At 36.7% G+C, this 22,592-nt stretch overlaps 1 protein-coding gene across 1 annotated transcript in view; it reads left to right on the forward strand.

Moving 5' to 3' along the window:
- Positions 1–22,592, forward strand: part of LOC123562234 (protein ecdysoneless homolog) — a 61,717-nt gene that overhangs the window by 8,827 nt on the left and 30,298 nt on the right. Inside the window, exons 2-9 of the mRNA XM_053526149.1 lie at positions 9,972–10,089; positions 12,275–12,362; positions 12,724–12,902; positions 14,893–15,034; positions 16,186–16,236; positions 16,970–17,098; positions 17,795–17,929; positions 21,588–21,673. Of these exons, the coding sequence (XP_053382124.1) occupies positions 9,972–10,089; positions 12,275–12,362; positions 12,724–12,902; positions 14,893–15,034; positions 16,186–16,236; positions 16,970–17,098; positions 17,795–17,929; positions 21,588–21,673 (928 nt within the window). The remainder of the gene's footprint in view (positions 1–9,971; positions 10,090–12,274; positions 12,363–12,723; positions 12,903–14,892; positions 15,035–16,185; positions 16,237–16,969; positions 17,099–17,794; positions 17,930–21,587; positions 21,674–22,592) is intronic.

Below are 22,592 nucleotides of genomic sequence, written 5' to 3' on the forward strand. Positions count from 1 at the left end.
AAAAATATATATTTATTCCGCTCAGTTTGACAGGACACTTTGTTTTGTTTCTTTCCTTTGTATTTTTGGCTCCACTATTTGGAGAGTAGGGGTGCTATTCTACTCGCCCCGGCTTTGGCATTGACTTTCTTGGTTAAAGTTTTTCAGCAACCTTTTTTTCTGTCACATATTTTCTGCTTTTGCTTATATCTTACTGTAACTTTACATAAACATTGTGCAGCATACAAACAAAGCCTTTATATGCAGGGACTGTGTCCATTTTACCGAAGGTCAAGGTCACTCAAGGTGTTGGTTTTATTGTTTGAAATTATTTTTTGAATTTAAGCTTCACCTACAGACACACGCACTGTCTACCTGATTACTTGGTAGAGTCAAAGTGTCCAATTAAAACGAGTCCTGGTCATCTGTCTCCCAATGCAGTGATAGCTTTATTCAAATTAGTTATACATGTAGAACAGCTGATGTAATCACTAGGAGCCCGGTCATTTTTCAGTTTGTTATGTAGCGAATACTGCAATAATTATGAATGAAAACAAGAAAGAACTGGATGTTAGCTTCGATCTGCTTGAATTTGAATGATTATCAGCGATGCTTTGGAGCTGCATACTAGTATTAAGATAAACAGAAATTACCAGTTACCGCATCGACAGCAACTGTTTCTTCTGTGAATGATGATAAAGTCCCCGTTGTAAAGTCGGAACAAGTCTCTGAGATGCTGGAAATGGATCAGACACTGAGTTGTGCTACGTAATGATTTCATGAATGATGCGTTAGTGATTAATATGTAAAGAATCTAGTCATTACTACAAAAAATAATAGGTTAGAGTTTATTAATACGCATTTACCAAATTAAATTGATAAATGCTTACTAAAAAACACTAACCTATACGAAAAGTGGAATCAAAACTGCAGTAATGACATATAAACTGGTCCATGACTGTTCTGAAAACGAAAGAAATTATAACTATTACTTTTAACTGTTGGTTATCATAAAACAAAGTCAGAACATTGAAATATATAAATGAAAAGAACTTTTGAATAGCTGTACAGTTTTTCGACTAAGTGTTCATTCCAGATTTTAAAAATTGCAATTAGTGGGCCAGTAATGTATCGAATAGTGGGACAGTGCATACATGTCTCAGTAAAACACATTTTCCTGAAAACTTATTCGTTACCATAGAGCCATGCTAGTATTTATCAATGCGTAAGATATTTATCTACGAAGTAGCCAAGGTTTCAATTCTTTACAAAAGCTCAAGATACATGTATTTCAAAGAATTGATAGTTGTACCCCCCGACAACAAAGTTGTAAGGGGGGGTATACTGATTTCAGGTTGTCTGTCTAACTGTCTGTCCGTCTGTCCGTAGACGCAATCTTGTGCGCTCTATCTCTCCTTATCCCCTTGACAGAATTTAATGAAACTTCACACAAGTGATCAGTACCAACAGTAGTTGTGCATGGGGCATGTTAGGTTCTTTTAGAAAAAAAATTTGCAGAGTTATGGGACTTTGTTTTTTTGTTACTATACTATATACATAGACACAATCTTGTGCGCACCATCTCTCCTCATCCCCTTGACACAATTTAATGAAACTTCACACAAGTGATCAGTACCAACAGTAGTCGTGCATGGGGCATGTTAGGTTCTTTTAGAAAAAAAATGTGCAGAGTTATGGGACTTTGTTTTTTTGTTACTATACTATATACATAGACACAATCTTGTGCGCACCATCTCTCCTGATCCCCTTGACACAATTTAATGAAACTTCACACAAGTGATCAGTAACAACAGTAGTTGTGCATGGGGCATGTTAGGTTCTTTCAGAAAAAAATTTTGCAGAGTTATGGGACTTTGTTTTTTTGTTACTGTACTATATACATAGACACAATCTTGTGCGCACCATCTCTCCTGATCCCCTTGACACAATGTAATGAAACTTCACACAAGTGATCAGTAACAACAGTAGTTGTGCATGGGGCATGTTAGGTTCTTTCAGCGACAAAAATTGCAGAGTTATGGGACTTTGTTTCTTGTTAACATACTATGTACATACAGTCTGCATATGCAATCTTGTGCATGCCTAATCTACCAAACCCTTACACACAATTTAATGAAACTTCACACAAGTGATCAGTACCAACCCTAGTTGTGCATGGTGCATGTTACATTCTTTTAGATAAATATTCTGCATAGTTATGGGACTTTGTTTTTTGTTACTTTACTGTATACATACAGTCTATATACATACAGTCCACGTAATTATGCAATCTTGTGTGCGTCAAATTGCAATGTACTGTGTCAGTGCATGCGGGGGGTACATTCATCACCTTTAGTGATAGCTCTAGTTTCATTAATCGAACAAATACCAACACGTGATTTGACTTGAAATTAAGTATATTATGAGTTTTAACAGGCGTGTGTGGTATTTACGTAAACAGTAGCTCTTAAACAATACATAAATTAAAAAATACACTTACTTTATGCGATATTGATGAAATAAACAATGAAAATCCAAGCCATCCGCTACAGCAAACATTTGTGTTTTGATTTTTAAACACCTAACTTTTGGCAACTTTCGTTTGGGCTTATAGAGAGTCTATACACTGTGAAATTTGTTAGAAACAAGTTCAGATGGTGAGGTGAGCGCCTTAGACCCAGATGGGCCTCTTGTCTTATTCTTATTTTCGACAGGCTCTGTCAGAAGTTGAAATACCAGAAGCCTTTAATTCTATTGTCTCTCATGTCTTCAGTGGTGTGGGCTTACATATTAAAAAACTGCCGTTGTGGATATTTAGCTCAGTTCTGTGTGAGGTAGACAAATAAAATAAAATGACAGGCTCAGTGTTTGGAAGAGTTTGGTAATTGATTGATTTGAATTGATGCGCTTGTTTTGAAGGAAAAGGAATTGGATAAAATACACTGCAAATTTTGTATATACAATTGATTTGTCACACTTCTATTTTAACAGTGTTTCATGCAATAAATTAAGTTGTTTGCCAAGATCATTTTGTAGCATGAAGCCACTGACCATCTCAGCTATGAAATCAGCAGCCATCCTGTGTTCTGATCACAGTTGGCAATTTATTTAATCACTTTCCTGTCACAGTACATTGTTATTATTAACCATTGGGAAATGCTGGAACATGTAATGGAAGATGATGTTCAATAAATCAATACCATACCTTCTACAGGAGAACTTCTATACCATACCTCCTATCTTGTTCAGCTTTGTTTGCTTTATGACCTTTCCTTAATGAAGAGGGATTTTATTAGAAGGGTAATGAGTAGTTAACATAAATCAGGACAGTGTGACAGTACTTGGCTTCTCCTGTTCAAATGAAACATTAGACAGTCTTCATTCACACAGAATAATGAATCTGACATCTAGAAGGAAAAAAAACTAAAGAAGTAAATATTTGTGAAAATCCTTGTAAACTGTTGGTTTTTCACTTCATCAACATGAAGTGGACATGAGCATATTGTCCAACTTTATTTTCAGCTCATCTAAACCAACAGTCCTAGTGTGATCCTCTACCAAATTTGTTCAAGTTATTTCGATTTGTGAAATAACATATTGGCGACCAGGGGCCATGGTCATTTTCCCTGTATGTATATTTTGGAAACTTTAATCTTTTTGTTAGAAGCAGGTAGCCCAATTTTAAAATAATTATACACAAATGTTCCTTTTGGTCACCCTTTACAAAGATTGCTCAAAGTATTCTGATTTGTCAGTGAACATGGCCGCCAGGGGACAAAGTCACTTTCCCTATTTGTATATAGTGGAAACTTTAAAAAAATCTCCTTGTCAGAAACTGCTTGCATGATTTTAAAATAATTTCACACATAGTTAAGGTCCTTGTACGACCTCTACCAAGATTGTTCAAATTATTCCTAATTGTCAAAAAACATGGCTGCTAGAGAGCATGGTCACTTTTTAGCTCACCAGTCACAGAGTGACAAGGTGAGCTTTTGTGGTTGCGTGGCGTCCGTCGTCCGTCTGTTCATGCATCCGTAAACTTTTTCTTGTGACCACTCTAGAGGTCACATTTTTCATGGGATCTTAATGAAAGTTGGTCAGAATGTTTATCTTGATGATATCTAGGTCAAGTTCGAAACTGGGTCACATGCGGTCCAAAACTAGGTCAGTAGGTCTAAAAATAGAAAAACCTTGTGACCTCCCTAGAGACCATATTTTTCAATGGATCTTCATGAAAATTGGTCAGAATGTTAACCTTGATGATATCTAGGTCTAGTTTGAAACTTGGTCACGTCTGGTCCAAAACTAGGTCGGTAGGTCTAAAAATAGAAAAACCTTGTGACCTCTCTAGAGGCCACATTTTTCAGTGGATCTTCATAAAATTTGGTGTGAATGTACACTTTGATGATACCTAGGTCAAGTTCGAAAGTGAGTCACGTGCGGTCAAAAACTAGGTCAGTAGGTCTAAAAATAGAAAAACCTTGTGACCTCTTTAGAGGCCACATTTTTCATGGATCTTCAAAACTTGGTCACATGCGGTCCAAAACAAGGTCAGTATGTCTAAAAATAGAAAAACCTTGTGACCTCCCTAGAGACCATATTTTTCAATGGATCTTCATGAAAATTGGTCAGAATGTTTACCTTGATGATATCTAGGTCAAGTTTGAAACTGGGTCACGTCTGGTCCAAAACTAGGTCGGTAGGTCTAAAAATAGAAAAACCTTGTGACCTCTCTAGAGGCCACATTTTTCAGTGGATCTTCATAAAATTTGGTCTGAATGTACACTTTGATGATATCTAGGTCAAGTTCGAAAGTGAGTCACGTGCGGTCAAAAACTAGGTCAGTAGGTCTAAAAATAGAAAAACCTTGTGACCTCTTTAGAGGCCACATTTTTCATGGATCTTCATGAAAATTGGTCTGAATGTTCACCTTGATGATTTCTAGGTCAAGTTCGAAAGTGAGTCATGTGCGGTCAAAAACTAGGTCATTAGGTCTAAATATAGAAAAACCTTGTGACCTCTCTAGAGTCCATATTTTTCAATGGATCTTCATGAAAATTGGTCAGAATGTTTACCTTGATGATATCTAGGTCAAGTATGAAAGTGGGTCACGTGCGATCAAAAACTAGGTCAGTAGTTCTAAAAATATAAAAACCTTGTGACCTCTCTAGAGGCCAAACTTTTCATGAGATCTTCATGAAAGTTGGTGAGAATGTTCACCTTGATGATATCTAGGTCAAGTTCGAAACTAGGTCATTAGGTCAAATAATAGAAAACCTTGTAACCTCTCTAGAGGCCATATTTTTCAATGGATCTTCATGAAAATTGGTCAGAATTTTTATCTCGATTATATCTAGGTCAAGTTCAAAACTGGGTCACACGAGCTCAAAAACTAGGTCACTGTGTGAAGTAATAGAAAAAATGACATCATACTCAGTTCACAATTGGGTCATGTGAGGACAGGTGAGCGATTCAGGACCATCATGGTCCTCTTGTCCCAGTATTTACTATAGTGTAAACTTTAAAAATATTCTTTTATGAAACTTTTAAAATAATTTCACACAAATAGTCCTTGTGTGACCCTCTACCAAGATTGTTCAAGTTATATTGATTTGTCAGAAAAACCCGGCCACCAAGGGTGTTGTTATTTTTCCCTATATGTATATGTTGGAAACTTTAAAAGTCTTCTTGTCAGAAACAGCAGGCCCAATTTCAAAATAATTTTACACAAATGTTTCTTGGGTGACCCGCTAAGATTATACAAATTATTCTCTTTCATTAAAAAGAAACATGGCCACAAGGGTGTTTGGCCACTTTCCCTTATATGTATGTAGTGGGAACTGTTTGATATCCTTTGTCATCCCCCCCCCCCCACACCCCCAATGTCTTACCTCACCTATTTGGCATCGGAAGAGGGGAAACAAAATTGTTGTTATACTTGCTGTCCTTGTATTCATTATGTCTCCCCGAGACTCCCCCCTCTGGGGGAGACATTGTTTTTGCCCTGTCCGTCCATCCGTACGTCACACTTCATTTCCGATCAATAACTGGAGAACCATTTGACCTAGAACCTTCAAACTTCATAGGTTGGCTGGGCTTATGGTGTAGACGACCCCTATTGTTTTTGGGGTCACTCTGTCAAAGGTCAAGGTCACAGGGGACTGAACATGGAAAACCATTTCCGATCAATAACTTGAGAACCACTTGACCCTGAGTGTTAAAACTTCATTTGATGATTGGTCATGCGGAGTAGATGACCCCTATTGATTTTGGGGTCACTCTATTAAAGGTCAAGGTCACAGGGGCCTGAGCATTGAAAACCATTTCCGATCAATAACTTGAGAACCACTTGACCCAGAATGTTTAAACTTCATAGGATGATTGGACAGGTAGAATAGATGACCCCTATTGTTTTTGGGGTAGCTCCATCAAAGGTCAAGGTCACAGGGGCCTGAACATGGAAAACCATTTCTGATCAATAACTTGAGAACCACTTGACCCAGAATGTTGTAACTTCATAGGTTGATTGGTCATGCAGAGTAGATGGCCCCTATTGATTTTGGGGTCACTCTATTAAAGGTCAAGGTCACAGGGGCCTGAACATGGAAAACCATTTCCGATCAATAACTTGAGAACCACCAGACCCAGAATGTTGAAACTCCATAGGATGATAGCACATGCAGACTGGATGACCCCTATTGATTTTGGGATTACTCTATTAAAGGTCAAGGTCACATGGGCCTGAACATGGAAAAACATTTCCGGTGAGTAACTTGAGAACCACTTGACCCAGAATGTTGAAACTTCATAGGATGATTGGACATGCAGAGTAGATGACCCTCATTGATTTTGGGGTCACTCTATTAAAGGTCAAGGTCACAGCAAACAGAACATGGAAATCATTTTCTGGTCAGTAACTTGAGAACCACTTGACCCAGAATGTTGAAACTTCATAGGTTGATAAGACTAACAGAGTAGATGACCCCTAATGTTTTTTGGGTTACTCTATAAAAGGTCAAGGCTGCAGTGAACAGAACATGGAAATCCATTTCCTGTCAATAACATGAGTACATTTGACCTAGAACCTTCAAATTTCATAAAGTGACAGGGGTTTCAGAGTAGATGATCCCTAATTGTTTTAGGTCACATCATCAAAATTCGAGGTCACATGGGGGCTGAACATGGAAAACTCTTTTCAGTCAATAACTTGAGAACCACTTGACCCAGAATATTGAAACTATATTGGATGATTGGACATACCAAGTAAATGATTCCTATTGCAGCCAACCATCAGTGTTGCTTTGCTTTGTTTCTTTGCTCCTGTCCCCTATTGACTTCCTGCCTATATGACTCTGCATTGGGGGAGACATGCGCTTGTCTACAAAAGCATCTTCTAGTTTATTAATATTTTTTTTGTGAGAAGGCTCTTGAAAAGTCCATCAACAGCTCTTGTTCCCTAATGATATAATTTTATGGAATATGCTTAATGTTAAAGTTTACATATTGATTTCTTGATGTCTCATCTAGAATACACAATCCATTACTTCTTAAAGTGCTAAGGCAGCCAGTATATGAGATTCGATTTATTTTCTGGATAAATTTAGGCAGGAAACTTAGATAATTCTCTATAAGATACACATTTAATCAAGAACTGAGATCATTTGTCAGACAAACATTGACAAGTGAATTCTAGAGTGTGAAGTAATCGCTAAGTCTTACTGATGTATTTTATGATACTGGCTGCCTCAGTAAATGTCATGTTGCTAGAATAGTTGTTATACTAGCTTGGAGCAGTTCTTGTACTGAGCTTGGAACAGTTGTTGTACTGAGCTTGGAACAGTTGTTGTACTGAGTTTGGAACAGTTGTTGTACTGAGCTTGGAACAGTTGTTGTATTGAGCTTGGAACAGTTGTTGTACTTAACTTGGAACAGTTCTTGTACTGAGCTTGGAACAGTTGTTGTACTGAACTTGGAACAGTTGTTGTACTGAGCTTAGAACAGTTGTTGTACTGAGCTTGGAACAGTTGTTGTACTGAACTTGGAACAGTTGTTGTACTGAGCTTGGAACAGTTGTTGTACTGAGCTTGGAACAGTTCTTGTACTGAGCTTGGAACAGTTGTTGTACTGAGCTTGGAACAGTTGTTGTACTGAACTAGGAACAGTTGTTGTACTGAGCTTGGAACAGTTCTTGTACTGAGCTTGGAATAGTTGTTATACTGAGCTTGGAACAGTTGTTGTACTGAGCTTGGTATGGTTGTTATACTAGCTTGGAACAGTTCTTGTACTGAACTTGGAACAGTTGTTGTACTGAGCTTGGAACAGTTCTTGTACTGAGCTTGGAACAGTTGTTGTACTGAGCTTGGAACAGTTGTTGTACTGAGCTTGGAACAGTTCTTGTACTGAGCTTGGAACAGTTGTTGTACTGAGCTTGGAACAGTTGTTGCACTGAGCTTGGAACAGTTGTTGTACTGTACTTGGAATAGTTGTTATACTGAGCTTGTGGTTTTTGTTATACTGCGCTTGGAACAGTTGTTGTCCTGAGCTTGGTATAGTTGTTATACTGACTTTGGAACATTTGTTGTACTGAGCTTGGTGTAGTTGTTGTTCTGAGCTTGGTATAGTTGTTGTACTGAGCTTGGTATAGTTGTTATACTGAGCCTCGAACAGTTGTAGTTCTGAGCTTGGTATAGTTGTTGTTCTGAGATTGGTATAGTTGTTGTTCTGAGCTTGGTATAGTTGTTGTACTGAGCTTGGTATAGCTGTTGTACTGAGCTTGGAATAGTTGCTATACTGAGCTTGGTATACAAAGCTGCAGCACTTGAGAAGAAACAGTTCTGCAGTCAGCCAAAGGTTGTAACCTGATACATGTTGCACTATCGTAGTTTGTATTTTGGGCGTTTTAGCCAGATACTTTGAATAACTTGCCCTCATTTCTTGAGTTTTAAGCCTTACTCTGGCCATTATGTTAGTAAGCCATCTAGCTGGCTTGGGGTTAGTAGTTGGTTCAATTGGAGTTCTTGAAATAATACCTGTAGCTTAGATCTTTCTTCACCAGTACAAACTTAAAAGTTGCAGTATGACCTAAAACATATCTGTACAACAAAGAACACAGCATCTGATCCATATTGTAGTGCCATAGATTGCAGTCATAGATTGTGCCCTGATAAACATTGCACCATCATAGATTGTGTCTTGATACACATAGCACCATCATATATTATGCTCTGATACATATTGCTTTGTCATACATTCTGATACATATTGTGTCATCCTAGTATGTATCCTGAAACATAGTGCAATGTCATTGATGATGTCCTGATACAGTTTACATTTTGCACTGTCCTAGATTGTGTCCAGATATACAGTATCATAGATTTTAAAAGTATTACATTCCAGATACATATTACACTGCTATAGATCTGTTTCCAGATACATATTACACTGCTATAGATCTGTTTCCAGATACGTATTGAACTTAGCTCTGTTTCCAGATACATATTGCCCTGCTATAGGTCTGTTTACAGACACATATTACACTGCCATAGATCTTTTTCCAGATACATATTACACTGCTATAGATCTGTTTCCAGATACATATTGCACTTAGATCTGTTTACAGATACATATTGCACTGCTATAGATCTGTTTCCAGATACATATTACACTGCTATAGATCTGTTTCCAGATACATATTGCACTTAGATCTGTTTACAGATGCATATTGCACTGCTATAGATCTGTTTCCAGATACATATTACACTGCTATAGATCTGTTTACAGATACATATTACACTGCTATAGATCCTTTCTGTGATACATATTGCACTAACATATTTTTCTATGAACATATTGCTTGGCCTCCTGAGACATCTGGAAATTTCATAGATTTTATCTTCATATTCTGTCATATAGTAGTTTTAATACCAAATCACAAAAAAAAATTAAGACAAAGTGAAAGTGATATATAAAGGACTGTTTTTTAACCTTTTCAGGTAGTAGTCCTGTCCATTTACTTGGAGAGACAAACTTCGGAGAGAATGTTCAAGATGAATGGTTCATTGTATACTTGATCTTCCAGCTGACCAAACATTTCACAGGACTTGTTGCTAAGTATGTTCGTTCAAATATTTTAGTAAATTACATTTTATCAGAACAGAAAATGAGTGAAGAAACTAGTGGTAAGGGTGATGTTGTGAAAAATGACTTGACACTCAGCCTAGAGGTCTCTATGGTTAGGGTTAGGGTAAACAACTTCTGGACATGGATCAGGGTTCTATAAGTAGCTAATAATTTATGGTCAAGACATGAATCAAGGATCTGCAAGTAACTAATACCTTGAGGACATGAATTAAGGTTCTATAAGTAGCTAACAACTTCAGGACATGAATCAAGGTTCTATAAGTACTTAACAACTTCAGGACATGAATCAAGGTTCTATAAGAAGCTAACAACTTCTGGACATGAATCAAGGTTCCGCAAGTAGTTAACAACTTCAGGACATGGATCAAGGTTCTATAAGTAGCTAACAACTTCAGGACATAAATCAAGGTTCTATTAGTAGCTAACAACTTCAGGACATGAATCAAGGTTCTGCAAGTAACTAATACCTTGAGGACATGAATTAAGGTTCTGCAAGTAGCCAACAACTTCAGGACATGAATTAAGGTTCTGCAAGTAGCCAACAACTTCTGGACACGTATCAAGGTTCTATAAGTAGCTAACAACTTCAGGACATGAATCAAGGTTTTGCAAGTAGCTTTCAACTTCAGGACATAAATCAAGGTTCTATACGTAGCTAACAACTTCAGGACATGTATCAAGGTTCTATAAGTAGCCAACAACTTCAGGACATGAATCAAGGTTCCATAAGTAGCTAACAACTTCAGGACATATATCAAGGTTCTATAAGTAGCCAACAACTTCAGGACATGAATCAAGGTTCTATAAGTAGCTAACAACTTCAGGACATATATCAAGGTTCTATAAGTAGCCAACAACTTCAGGACATGAATCAAGGTTCTATAAGTAGCTAACAACTTCAGGACATGAATCAAGGTTCTATAAGTAGCTAACAACTTCAGGACATGAATCAAGGTTCTGCAAGTAAATAATACCTTGAGGACATGAATCAAGGTTCTATAAGTAGCTAACAACTTCAGGACATGAATCAAGGTTCTGCAAGTAACTAATACCTTGAGGACATGAATCAAGGTTCTGCAAGTAGCCAACAAATTCTGGACATGAATCAAGGTTCTATAAGTAGCTAACAACTTCAGGACATGAATCAAGGTTCTGCAAGTAACTAATACCTTGAGGACATGAATCAAGGTTCTGCAAGTAGCCAACAAATTCTGGACATGAATCAAGGTTCCGCAAGTAGTTAACAACTTCAAGACATGAATCAAGTTTGAGGAAAAATAAGCAACATGCATCAAGGTTCTGCAAATAGCTTACAACTTCTGGAAATGAATCAAGGTTCTGAAAGTAAATAATACCTTTAGGACATGTATCAAGGTTACGTAAGAAGTTAACAACTTAGACATGAATCAAGGTTCTGCAAGTAAATAATACCTTGAGGACATGAATCAAGGTTCTGTAAGTAGCTAACAACTTCAGGACATGAATCAAGGTTCTGCAAGTAACTAATACCTTGAGGACATGAATCAAGGTTCTGCAAGTAGCCAACAACTTCTGGACATGAATCAAGGTTCCGCAAGTAGTTAACAACTTCAAGACATGAATCAAGTTTGAGGAAAAATAAGCAACATGAATCAAGGTTCTGCAAATAGCTTACCACTTCTGGAAATGAATCAAGGTTCTGAAAGTAAATAATATCTTGAGGACATGTATCAAGGTTACATAAGTAGTTAACAACTTCAAGACATGAATCAAGGTTTTGCAAGTAGATAGTACCTTGAGGACATAAATCAAGGTTCTGCAAGTAGTTAACAGCTTCAAGACATGAATCAAGTTAGAGGACAAATAATATGAATGTTTGTATAACTGTACACTTGATCATCATTGTATGACAGTGGGTCATAGATGCGAATGATGGTCCCTGGCTTTGTGGATATGTTTAGAAACTTTAGATAGATGCTATTTCCTGTCAGACCTTTAACTTCCCTCAGCATAAAGATCTTCTTAAGGAACTTTACTGTAATAACCAAATAGGTAAAGTAAATATGAGTTAAAAAGAAACTCAAAGGACATGTAATGAGACTGGGATAAGACTGTCAGTGTTAACACCACAGGTAGTTGTACTGGGAAATAAAATGATTTGATCATTATTTTTTAGGATACGTGACAGTGACGAAGAATTTTTACTGATTGAGGCAGCTGATGGTCTTCCAAAATGGCTGAATCCAGAATCTGCTGAAAATAGGGTGAGAATATATAAATTCATGAAGCTATATACAGTTTCAGGGGTACACCTCGCCATTCATAGAAAGACCGTTTTAATCAATGATTTTGATACTTATAGAGGTTGCTATCATTTTAAAAAGATAATAACGCATGACCCTTTAAGAAAGTAACAGATGACAAAACAATCACTTTATTTCATTGCAAAGTATGATAAACTATCCTCCTACTAACATTACTAACAGTCTTCCGGAGGAGTCGCCTGTGGCGGCTATAAATAAGCTTGCGTGCTTGGTTATTGATTACAGTTTGAGCTGTCACACTGTCAAAGTAAAGTCAGAAACAAGGATATGAAACATTTGTATGCTTTGTATATTTGAGCAGGTCTACATCTATAATGGTGAATTACACATCATTCCAATCCCACAATCCCCCGCTGATGTAGCGGCATTCCCTCGCTCTATAACAAGTATCGGCGATGCTGTGGAATGTGTTAGAACATATTCAGAACAGACTCGAGCTTCAAAACAAATACAAACTGCAATAAACAACAGAATCAAAAAGTAAGTATTTAATTGTTCAATATCAGTTTTTCACGCTTTGTTAAAATAGAAAATAATGCGAGCATTTCTTACAGTGAACTTTACTTCGCAGCTGGTCAATCATACACAGTTTTATTTCATTGTCATCAAAGTTTGTCACATAGACTGCCTGCCAGTATCTGAAATTGGTCACTATATTTATGGGCAAACTGTTTCAGCTGAGAGTGAAAACTAGCTGGATTGTTCTGGTTGCTCTAGAGTTACGGCCCTTGAATTATAAAATTGCAAAAATAGACAGTGTCTGCTCTCTAACTTGGGTAGTTCTTATCAGGGTTCATTAGACATGGTGACAGTGTTTATGGGCGTAATGTCTCAGCCAAAAGTGAAAACCAGCTGGATTGTTCCAGTGGTTCTGGAGTTAAGACCCATGGATTACTCAAAATTGACAGTGTTCACTCTCTAACTTAAGCAGTTTTTATCCAGTGATCACAAACTTGTTCACAATGTTCAAGGGCTCAGTATCTCAGCCAAATTCCTGAATCAGCTGTATCCTCTAAATCTATCTTGAGTTATGACCCTTGAATTTTACTCAAAATTGCAAAAATTGTCTGTGCCTGCTCTCTTAACTTGAGTAGTTCATATCCTGTGTTCACTAAACTTGGTCCAAGTGTTTATGGGCATAATATTTTTTGACAAGTTGATAACTAGCCAGATTCTTCTAGTCCTTCCTGAGTTATTGTCCTTGAATTACTTAAAATTATAAAAATTGACAATGTCCTCTTAACAACCTGAGCAGTTCTTATTCAGTGTTTCATCTTACCAAACTTAAAGCTTTTATGGGCATATTATCATGGCCAAGTTTGATAATCTTTGCCACTCAGGAGTTGTATACTTAAATTAGTCAAAATTGAGAAAATTGACAACCAAAAGAAAAAACTTTAAAAATCTTCTCGGAAACAGCTGGCCCAGTTTTGAAGTAATTTCACAGAAATGTTCCTTGGGTAACCATCTACCAAATTCCTACAAATTACTCTGGTTTGTTAAAAAACATGGCTACCAGGGGGCGGGAGTAGTTTTCCCAATATGGCTATATGGAAAACTTTGAAAAACTTCTAGCTTGATTTCAAAATAGTTCCACAGCAGTGTTCCTTGGGTGACCCTCTACTAAATTCTTTTGAAATATTCTGTTTCTTTAAAAAGCATGGCCACCATGGGGGCGGGGCTAGTTTTCCCTATATGACTTTATGGAAAGCTTTGAAAATCTTCTCCTCTCAAACCGCTAGCCTGATTAACAGTTTTCAAATAATTTCACAGCAATGTTCTTTGGGTGACCCTCTACCAAATTCCTTTAAGCCATGTTCATATAAACATGGCTGCCTGGGGGCAGGGCTAGTTTTCTGTCTTTGTCTATATGGAAAACTTTTAAAACCTCCTCCTAAGAAACTTCTGGCTCCGAGTTGAAAAAGATGTTATAGCAAGGTTCCATAGGTGACCCTCTACTATATTGCTTAAAATCATTCTGTTTTATCAAACATTGCCACCAAGGGGAGTGCTAGTTTTACCTATATAACTGGTTGGAAGACTGAAAATCTCCATTGAAACCTCTGGCCCAATTTTAAAATAATTTCACAGCATTGTTCCTTGTTCCAAAATTTTTTAAACCAGCTCTGAATGTCAGGTGAGCGATCTAGGGCCATCATGGCTCTCTTGTCTTATACTCAGCCATTTACCTATCCATCTGTCTGTATAGTCCAACCTCCTTGTAAATCATTCAAAATCGTTGTTTATGTTAGAAAACTGTTAGTTATTTCAATCCAATATAGGGAAACTACAGCAGTGTATTCTGAACTGTTAATTATTTATTTATAAATATTGAAAAATGTAGAAATTAAGCAGTAATATTGGTCATTAAATTCTTTTTTACTGTGTTGGAATTAATTATACATGAGAAACAGGATTTACCTTGTATGATGTTTTCTGTATATATAAAACAATGAGCATGTGATTTCAGTTTTCCAGACTTGATGTCGGAGCATACACACTATGCCCACTGTTACATTCCAGCATCTATTGCTGCAGTGTTGGATGAGAAGCCCCAGCTCATTGCTCCTGCTGTCAGGGCTTTCTACTACAGAGATCCCATTGATTTAAAGGTACGAGCTAAACTAAAAGTTGATTTTTGGTTACAATTTTAAGGTGAAAGTTGTTAATTAATCTTCAAAGTTAGTAATGACCTCATAATTCTGCTAGAAGCTGTCTCAACCCTGCTTGGTGTAACACTACAAGCTTAACTCTGCTTGGTGTAACACTACAAGCTTAACCCTGCTTGGTGTAACACTACAAGCTTAACTCTGCTTGGTGTAACACTACAAGCTTAACTTTGCTTGGTGTAACACTACAAGCTTAACCCTGCTTGGTGTAACACTACAAGCTTAACCCTGCTTGGTGTAACACTACAAGCTTAACCCTGCTTGGTGTAACACTACAAGCTTAACTCTGCTTGGTGTAACACTACAAGCTTAACTCTGCTTGGTGTAACACTACAAGCTTAACCCTGCTTGGTGTAACACTACAAGCTTAACCCTGCTTGGTGTAACACTACAAGCTTAACCCTGCTTGGTGTAACACTACAAGCTTAACTCTGCTTGGTGTAACACTACAAGGTAGACCCTGCTTTGCTCTAATTTGATACATTTATTTTCCTTCAAAATTGATGGTTAGAATGCACTTTAGCGGTCCCTGGAAGTTTACAATGCGCATACGCAACAAGTTGGAGTGTGAGGCAAAGCAGGGGGTGTGGGGGCAGCAGCCCGTAACATATTCATCTAAAGATAAAGTTACCCCTTATAACATTTAATTTTTAAGACATTTTTGAACTACTATAATTATTATAGGGACCGCTGAAGTGCGAGACTAAAAAACAAAGTTGCGTGAAATTGAGCATAATAAATGAAACAGAAGAGTCAACAATAACAATAACAGTTTACAGTAAACAGTCAGACGTTGTGTAGATGGGAAGGTATAGATGAAATCATAATTAAGAAAACTGATTGGAAACTGCAAACCAATGTTGAACATTAAGAGGTCTCCACAGAGTATTCCAGATACTGTAAAATCAGTTAATTTTTGGGGCATAAAATGGTGGACATGAATTTGGATTTCAAGTATTTAAGATAGAATTAATAGAAAATATGTCTATTTGTGGGGGTTTAATTTCATGGATTGAGGCAAATCAATGACAGTTAGAACCCCTCCATTAATAACATTATATATAAAATAACATGCTCTGTTTGTGTTATTTCAGTGCTGCAGAACATTTCAGTACTTCAGACCGGGGACAAGAGTTGTGCACAGGGTAAATTCTATAATATACATTTACATAAAGCTGTATGAAGTTCACTAATTGCTCATGTTTTTAGCCTGAGAATATGCTATATGCATGATCTCTCAGGTTAAGGCCAAGGTCACAGAAATGATGTGTGATTTTTTTTTTTCGTATCCAGGCCATATCCTTTTGGCACATGGAGGGATTTTGAAATGTTTGCAGAAATGTTCATCTAATCTCTAGGGTGTGTCATGTCAATGACCCAGATCTCTTGGGTCAAGGTCACAGTTTGACATATTGAATTTCTGCATGCAGTCATTATTTTTATTTTTGTTGTTTATACAGGTATATGGATTGAGAAGTTATTTTGTGCAAATAACTATGTTAGCCTGAGAATATGCTATGTGCATGATCCGGGTCTCTCAGGTCAAGGTCAAGGTCATTATTTAAATTTTTATTTATTTTGTGCAGACACCTGTAGCATTCTTGGGCATGCCTCAGGGGCATTTGTCACTAATAGTGACAGCTCTTGTTATTATTTTAACTTTTTAGTGACAAGGCTTTTGAATAGTCAAGCATTGCTGTCCTCCCAACAGCTCTTGTGATAATTACTTGATGCAAAAAACATGAGAATATTACAAAAACTAAAATAAGATCAAACAGTTTTTGTTAACATCTTCCAATGTTTAACAGTCTAAAGTTCAATATAAACATTTTTGTTATTTCTGTGAACTAATACGTAATAGAAATGGTATTGTTTCAGACTCGCCTAACCCGGTGCCTGTATGCACAGTTAGTCCATCAAAATTTCCAGCCAGACAAGAGAAGTGGTTGGGTTATTCCCAGCACATCCAGTCCAAAGTTCCGATCCCATGACCTTGGCATGAAGCTTGTAAGTGTTGGCTAAGTCTTAGCTCTAGAAATAAAGTACTGTAGACTGGCACGGGTGTGGGCATGATTTTATGTTGAAGAAGCAGAATTTGTTATGAATTTACTGAGGTACTAAGTGAAATGTTTAACGGTAGATTATTGTTGTAAAATATAGACATGCATTGCTGTTCTGGCCAAATTATTAATGTTACATGCTGAAATCATCAATTCAGATGATGTTACAAGCCTTTGATTTGATTCTGTTCTCATTGATAGCTAACATTAGTATGGGATCTTATGTTATGTGAGTTATATTTTCTTTTTAATTTATGAATCATGTTCTCTCACACTTGTTCAGATGATATTGGTGTACTACATGAAATTTACATGATAACCAAAAAAAGGAAGGAATTTCAAACAGCTTATTAACATTGTGTTTCCCGAACTGGTTTCAATGGATTGTTGCTTTGCATACTGTCATACACTAAGTACTTGATTACATTGGAGAACTGACACAGGTAGAAACTGGACATACACAGGTACTAAGAAACTGAACTTACACAGGTGTGAAACTCTCAGAGCAGAAATGGTAGATTGGTAGATTAGTCGTTAGGGAAATATAACTAAACACATGCATGTAATAAAATTTTTACTTTGAGATATCTCTATGTTATAATACATATTCTTGTTTTTATCATGTATGATTCCTTTAACACAGGCTCATGGCTTTGAAATAATGTGCCATAAATCTGAGTCAGGTGGTAACCATAGCAACATAAATGATGACCAGCCTACCAGTGGTGTAAGATGGCAGCAGTATATACAGACACTTAAAGATAAAAACTACTTCAGGGTAAATATGGTTTCTTCTGTTTAAGTATTAAATCTGTATATTAGTGTATGTCTTGTGTTCACTCGGTATGAATAGTTCAATTGTAATGTGAATTATGAGTTATGCTTCACATTGCTACCTTGGAAATATCATTTGGCATTTTATATTGTGCTACGGTTGTGACTTTCTTGCTCAAATTGTCTCCATTAATTTTGTAGTTTGTCAGTGCTTGTTCATAATAGATAATTGTAAAGTGTCTTTTGCTGTATACATTAATGTAATGTTAGAAAGTCTGAGAAAGGACCAGAAACTATGTCATTTATTTTGATCCAACAATAAGTATATACTGGCTGGGAACCAGTAGCAGCACAATAAGTATATACTGGCTGGGAACCAGTAGCAGCACAATAAGTATATACTGGCTGGGAATCAGTAGCAGGATAAATTTTCATGATTTACCTTCATTATTTATCCCCCCACCAAAGGTGAAGGGGATATTTGAAATGCTCTCCGTCCGTCCGTCCGTGCGTCCGCAACGATATTTGTCCGGAGCATAACTCCAAAAGTACTTGAGGGATTTTCTTCAAACTTCATACACTGATAGAACACATTGGGAGGAAGTGCAGTGTGCAAGAACAATAACTCTACCTTGCCTATTTTTTGAGTTATTCCCCTTTAACTTATTTTCTTAAAAAAATTTGTCCGGAGCATAACTCCAAAAGTACTGGAGGGATTTTCTTCAAACTTCATACACTGATAGAACACATTGGGAGGAAGTGCAATGTGCAAGAACAATAACTCTACCTTGCCTGTTTTTTGAGTTATTCCCCTTTATCATATTTTCTTAAAACATTTTGTCCGGAGCATAACCCCAAAAGTACTGGAGGGATTTTCTTCAAACTTCATACACTGATAGAACACATTGGGAGGAAGTGCAGTGTGCAAGAACAATAACTCTACCTTGCCTATTTTTTAGTTATTTCCCTTTATCATATTTTCTTAAAGAAATTTGTCCGGAGCATATCTTCTTCATGCATGGAGGGATTTTGATATATCTTGGCACAAATGTTTACCACCACGATGCGGAGTGTCATACGCAAGAACTAGGTCCCTAGGTCTAAGGTCAAGGTCACACTTAGAGGTCAAATGATACAAGAATAAAAACCTTGTCCGGAGCATTTCTTCTTCATGCATTGAGGGAATTTGATATAACTTGGCACAAATGTGTACCACCACGAGACGGAGTGTCATGCGCAAGATCCAGGTCACTAGGCCTAAGGTCAAGGTCACACTTAGAGGCCAAAGGTCAGATACAAGAATGACTTTGTCCGAAGCATTTCTTCTTCATGCATGGAGGGATTTTGATGTAACTTGGCACAATTATACACCATCATGAGACAAAGTGTCATGCGCAGTTCCCTTCTTTAGAATTACTTCCCTTTCTTGTTACTTTAAATAGCTTTTATTGTAACTTTTTCATTACTAGTCGTAGGGAAAAATCGAGAGCACTTTTCTGTAGTACAACAAACATGCTAAATCCAATTTTGAGGTGTATTTTGACCAGTCTCTTCCTGATAAAGATTTTTGTGTGGACTTGCAATTTTTTTTTATTTTTTTTTTAAAGATTAACTTCCCTTAGTTGTTAATATAAATAACTTATATTGTAACATTTTTATAATTGACCCTAGGGAAAAAACAAGACCACTTTTCTGTGGTACAGCATAGATGTTACTCTCCAGTTTTAGGTGTATTTTATTAATTTTATTAGCTCGACTATTCATAGAATAGTAGAGCTATTGGACTCGCCCATGCGTCGGCGTCCGCGTCCGCGTCCCGATTTGGTTAAGTTTTTGTATGTAAGCTGGTTTCTTAGCAACCACTTGTGGGAATGGATTGAAACTTCACACACTTATTCACTGTGATAAACTGACTTACATTGCACAGGTTCCATAACTCTGTTTTGCTTTTTTACAAAATTATGCCCCTTTTTTGACTTAGAAATTTTTGGTTAAGGTTTTGTATGTAAGCTGGTATCTCAGTAACCACTTGTGGGAATGGATTGAAACTTCACACACTTATTTACTGTGATAAACTGACTTACATTGCACAGGTTCCATAACTCTATTTTGCTTTTTTACAAAATTATGCCCCTTTTTCCACTTAGAATTTTTTTGTTAAGGTTTTGTATGTAAGCTGGTATCTCAGTACTCACTAATGGGAATGGATTGAAACTTCACACACTTGTTCACTGTCATGATCTGACATGCACAAAGCAGGTCCCATAACTTTATTTTGCTTTTTTACAAAATTATGCCCCTTTTTCAACATAGAAATTTTTGGTTAAGTTTTTGTATGTAAGCTGGTATCTCAGTATCCACTAATGGGAAAGGATTGAAACTTCACACACTAGTTCATTGTCATGATATGACATGCAGTGCAAAGGATCAATAACTCAACTTTGCATTTTACAAAATTATGCCCCTTTTTCAACTTAGGAGTTTTTGGGTTAAATTCTTATATGTAAGCTGGTATCTCAGTACCCACTAATGGGAATGGATTGAAACTTCATACACTTGTCCACTGTCATGAGCTGATAAGCACTTTGCAGGTTCCATAACCCTATTTTACTTTTTTACTAAATTATGCCCCTTTTTCGACTTTCTTATTCATTCAAGCGACAAGGCTGTTAAATAGTCGAGCGTTGCTGTCCTCCGACAGCTCTTGTTATATATAAGGTATCTCTATACCTAGTAAGGAGTTTTTTTGTGGACTTAAAAAAACAAAAGACTTACAATGATTACTAAACAACCACAAAATTAACATTCCATTTGCAAATACAGCTGCTAGAGTAAAGAAATTTGCTTTGACGGGCATATATTGTGACATTCTGGCACTCTTGTTCCCTGTTAGCTTTCCATTCCTTCTTTTTACAGTAGCCATATAGAAAAACATCATAGTTATACTCTTCATGAAAATTAATAAAATTTAGCAGTAAACCACCTCACTACTGACTTATTCTTTCTTCCACATCTTAAAACCCCTGATGCTGACCACATCCTTCAATTATGATATGCCCGGTGGGGGGATTAGCCATGTCTGACATGGCTCTTGTTTTTACAGAAAATGTTAGACATTAATGTGAAACTCACACTGTATAAACTTCAGTTACTTTTGCCTCAGAATGTGTAATAAGCACCTCTTAATGACTTAAAATATGGGTTTCCTAGAGGCTCAAATGAGGTCAGAAAAAGTAGTAATTTTCTCCATGTGGTAGCTTGGCAAATACTTGGTGGATGATTTTGCTGTTATTTTGAGATCGAAAATAGTAATTAAAATATTTTTAGGTATCTCTATATCATAGATCTTTCGAACAAAGCATATTTAAAGCTGACTGTCAAAAGCAGCTACAAAAGATCTCTATGCCATATTGAGACTGAAAGTTGTTTTGTAAACACAGGTGAGGTATCATCATATAACTTAAAAATACTTAGACAAAAAGAACAATCATCTGATGATACAGATGAAACAAATGCATGAATAATGGCTAAATTAATCATTTAATGCATATGTTTGATACTCTGGTCGTGTCTGGATACTAGTTCCCAACCAGTACTAGTTACTGTATCTTGTTGTAGTACATATTTTTTTATGTAAATAGAGTATGTATCCTATATTCCAGGGAGAACTTGAAGGGTCCGTTTTGTATGAACAGCTGATGGGAAATGCAAGAAAATTTTACAAGGAAAATTTCAGACATAGCAATAGGTTTGTATGTTACTGCTGACAGTTTGTAGACTGCAAGGTGATATTTTTAGCTTGACTGTTAGAAGAATAGTTTGGACTATTCTACTCACCCTGGCATCAGTGTCGGCGTCACACCTTGGTTAAAGTTTTACATGCAAGTACGTATAGCTATCATTTAAAGGCAAATATCTTTGAAACTTTTTTTTTCTTTTTCTAGGTCAATTACCAACCTCACTGGGTCAAGTCCCATAACTCTGCATTTTGGCTGAATTATGCGCTCTTTTGGACTTAGAAAATCCTGGTTAAAGTTCTGCATGCAAGTTACTATCTCCAAAACTAATACAGATACTGGATTGAAACTCTATAGATATTTTAACATTTAGTGTAATATTCCTGCTTCTGGGACAACAATTTGAATAGTCAAGCATTTGCTGTCTTATGGACAGCTCTTGTTAAATTAATGAGATACTGGAAAACTACTGGTACTCATTTTAGAGTTAAAATGATATTTGAAAGCTACTGGTACTCATTCTAGGGTTGGGGTGATATTTGTAAGCTACCTGTACTCATTTTAGAGTTGGGGTGGTATTTGAAAGCAACTGTAATTCGTTCTAGAGTTGGGGTGATATTTGAAAGCAACTGTAATTCGTTCTAGAGTTGGGGTGATATTTGAAAGCTACTGTAATTCGTTCTAGAGTTGGGGTGATATTTGAAAGCTACTGTAATTCGTTCTAGAGTTGGGGTGATATTTGAAAGCAACTGTAATTCGTTCTAGAGTTGGGGTGATATTTGAAAGCTACTGTAATTCGTTCTAGAGTTGGGGTGATATTTGAAAGCAACTGTAATTCGTTCTAGAGTTGGGGTGATATTTGAAAGCAACTGTAATTCGTTCTAGAGTTGGAGTGATATTTGAAAGCTACTGTAATTCGTTCTAGAGTTG

The sequence above is a fragment of the Mercenaria mercenaria genome, chromosome 2 (assembly GCF_021730395.1).
Source record: "Mercenaria mercenaria strain notata chromosome 2, MADL_Memer_1, whole genome shotgun sequence".
Lineage (NCBI taxonomy): Eukaryota > Metazoa > Mollusca > Bivalvia > Venerida > Veneridae > Mercenaria > Mercenaria mercenaria.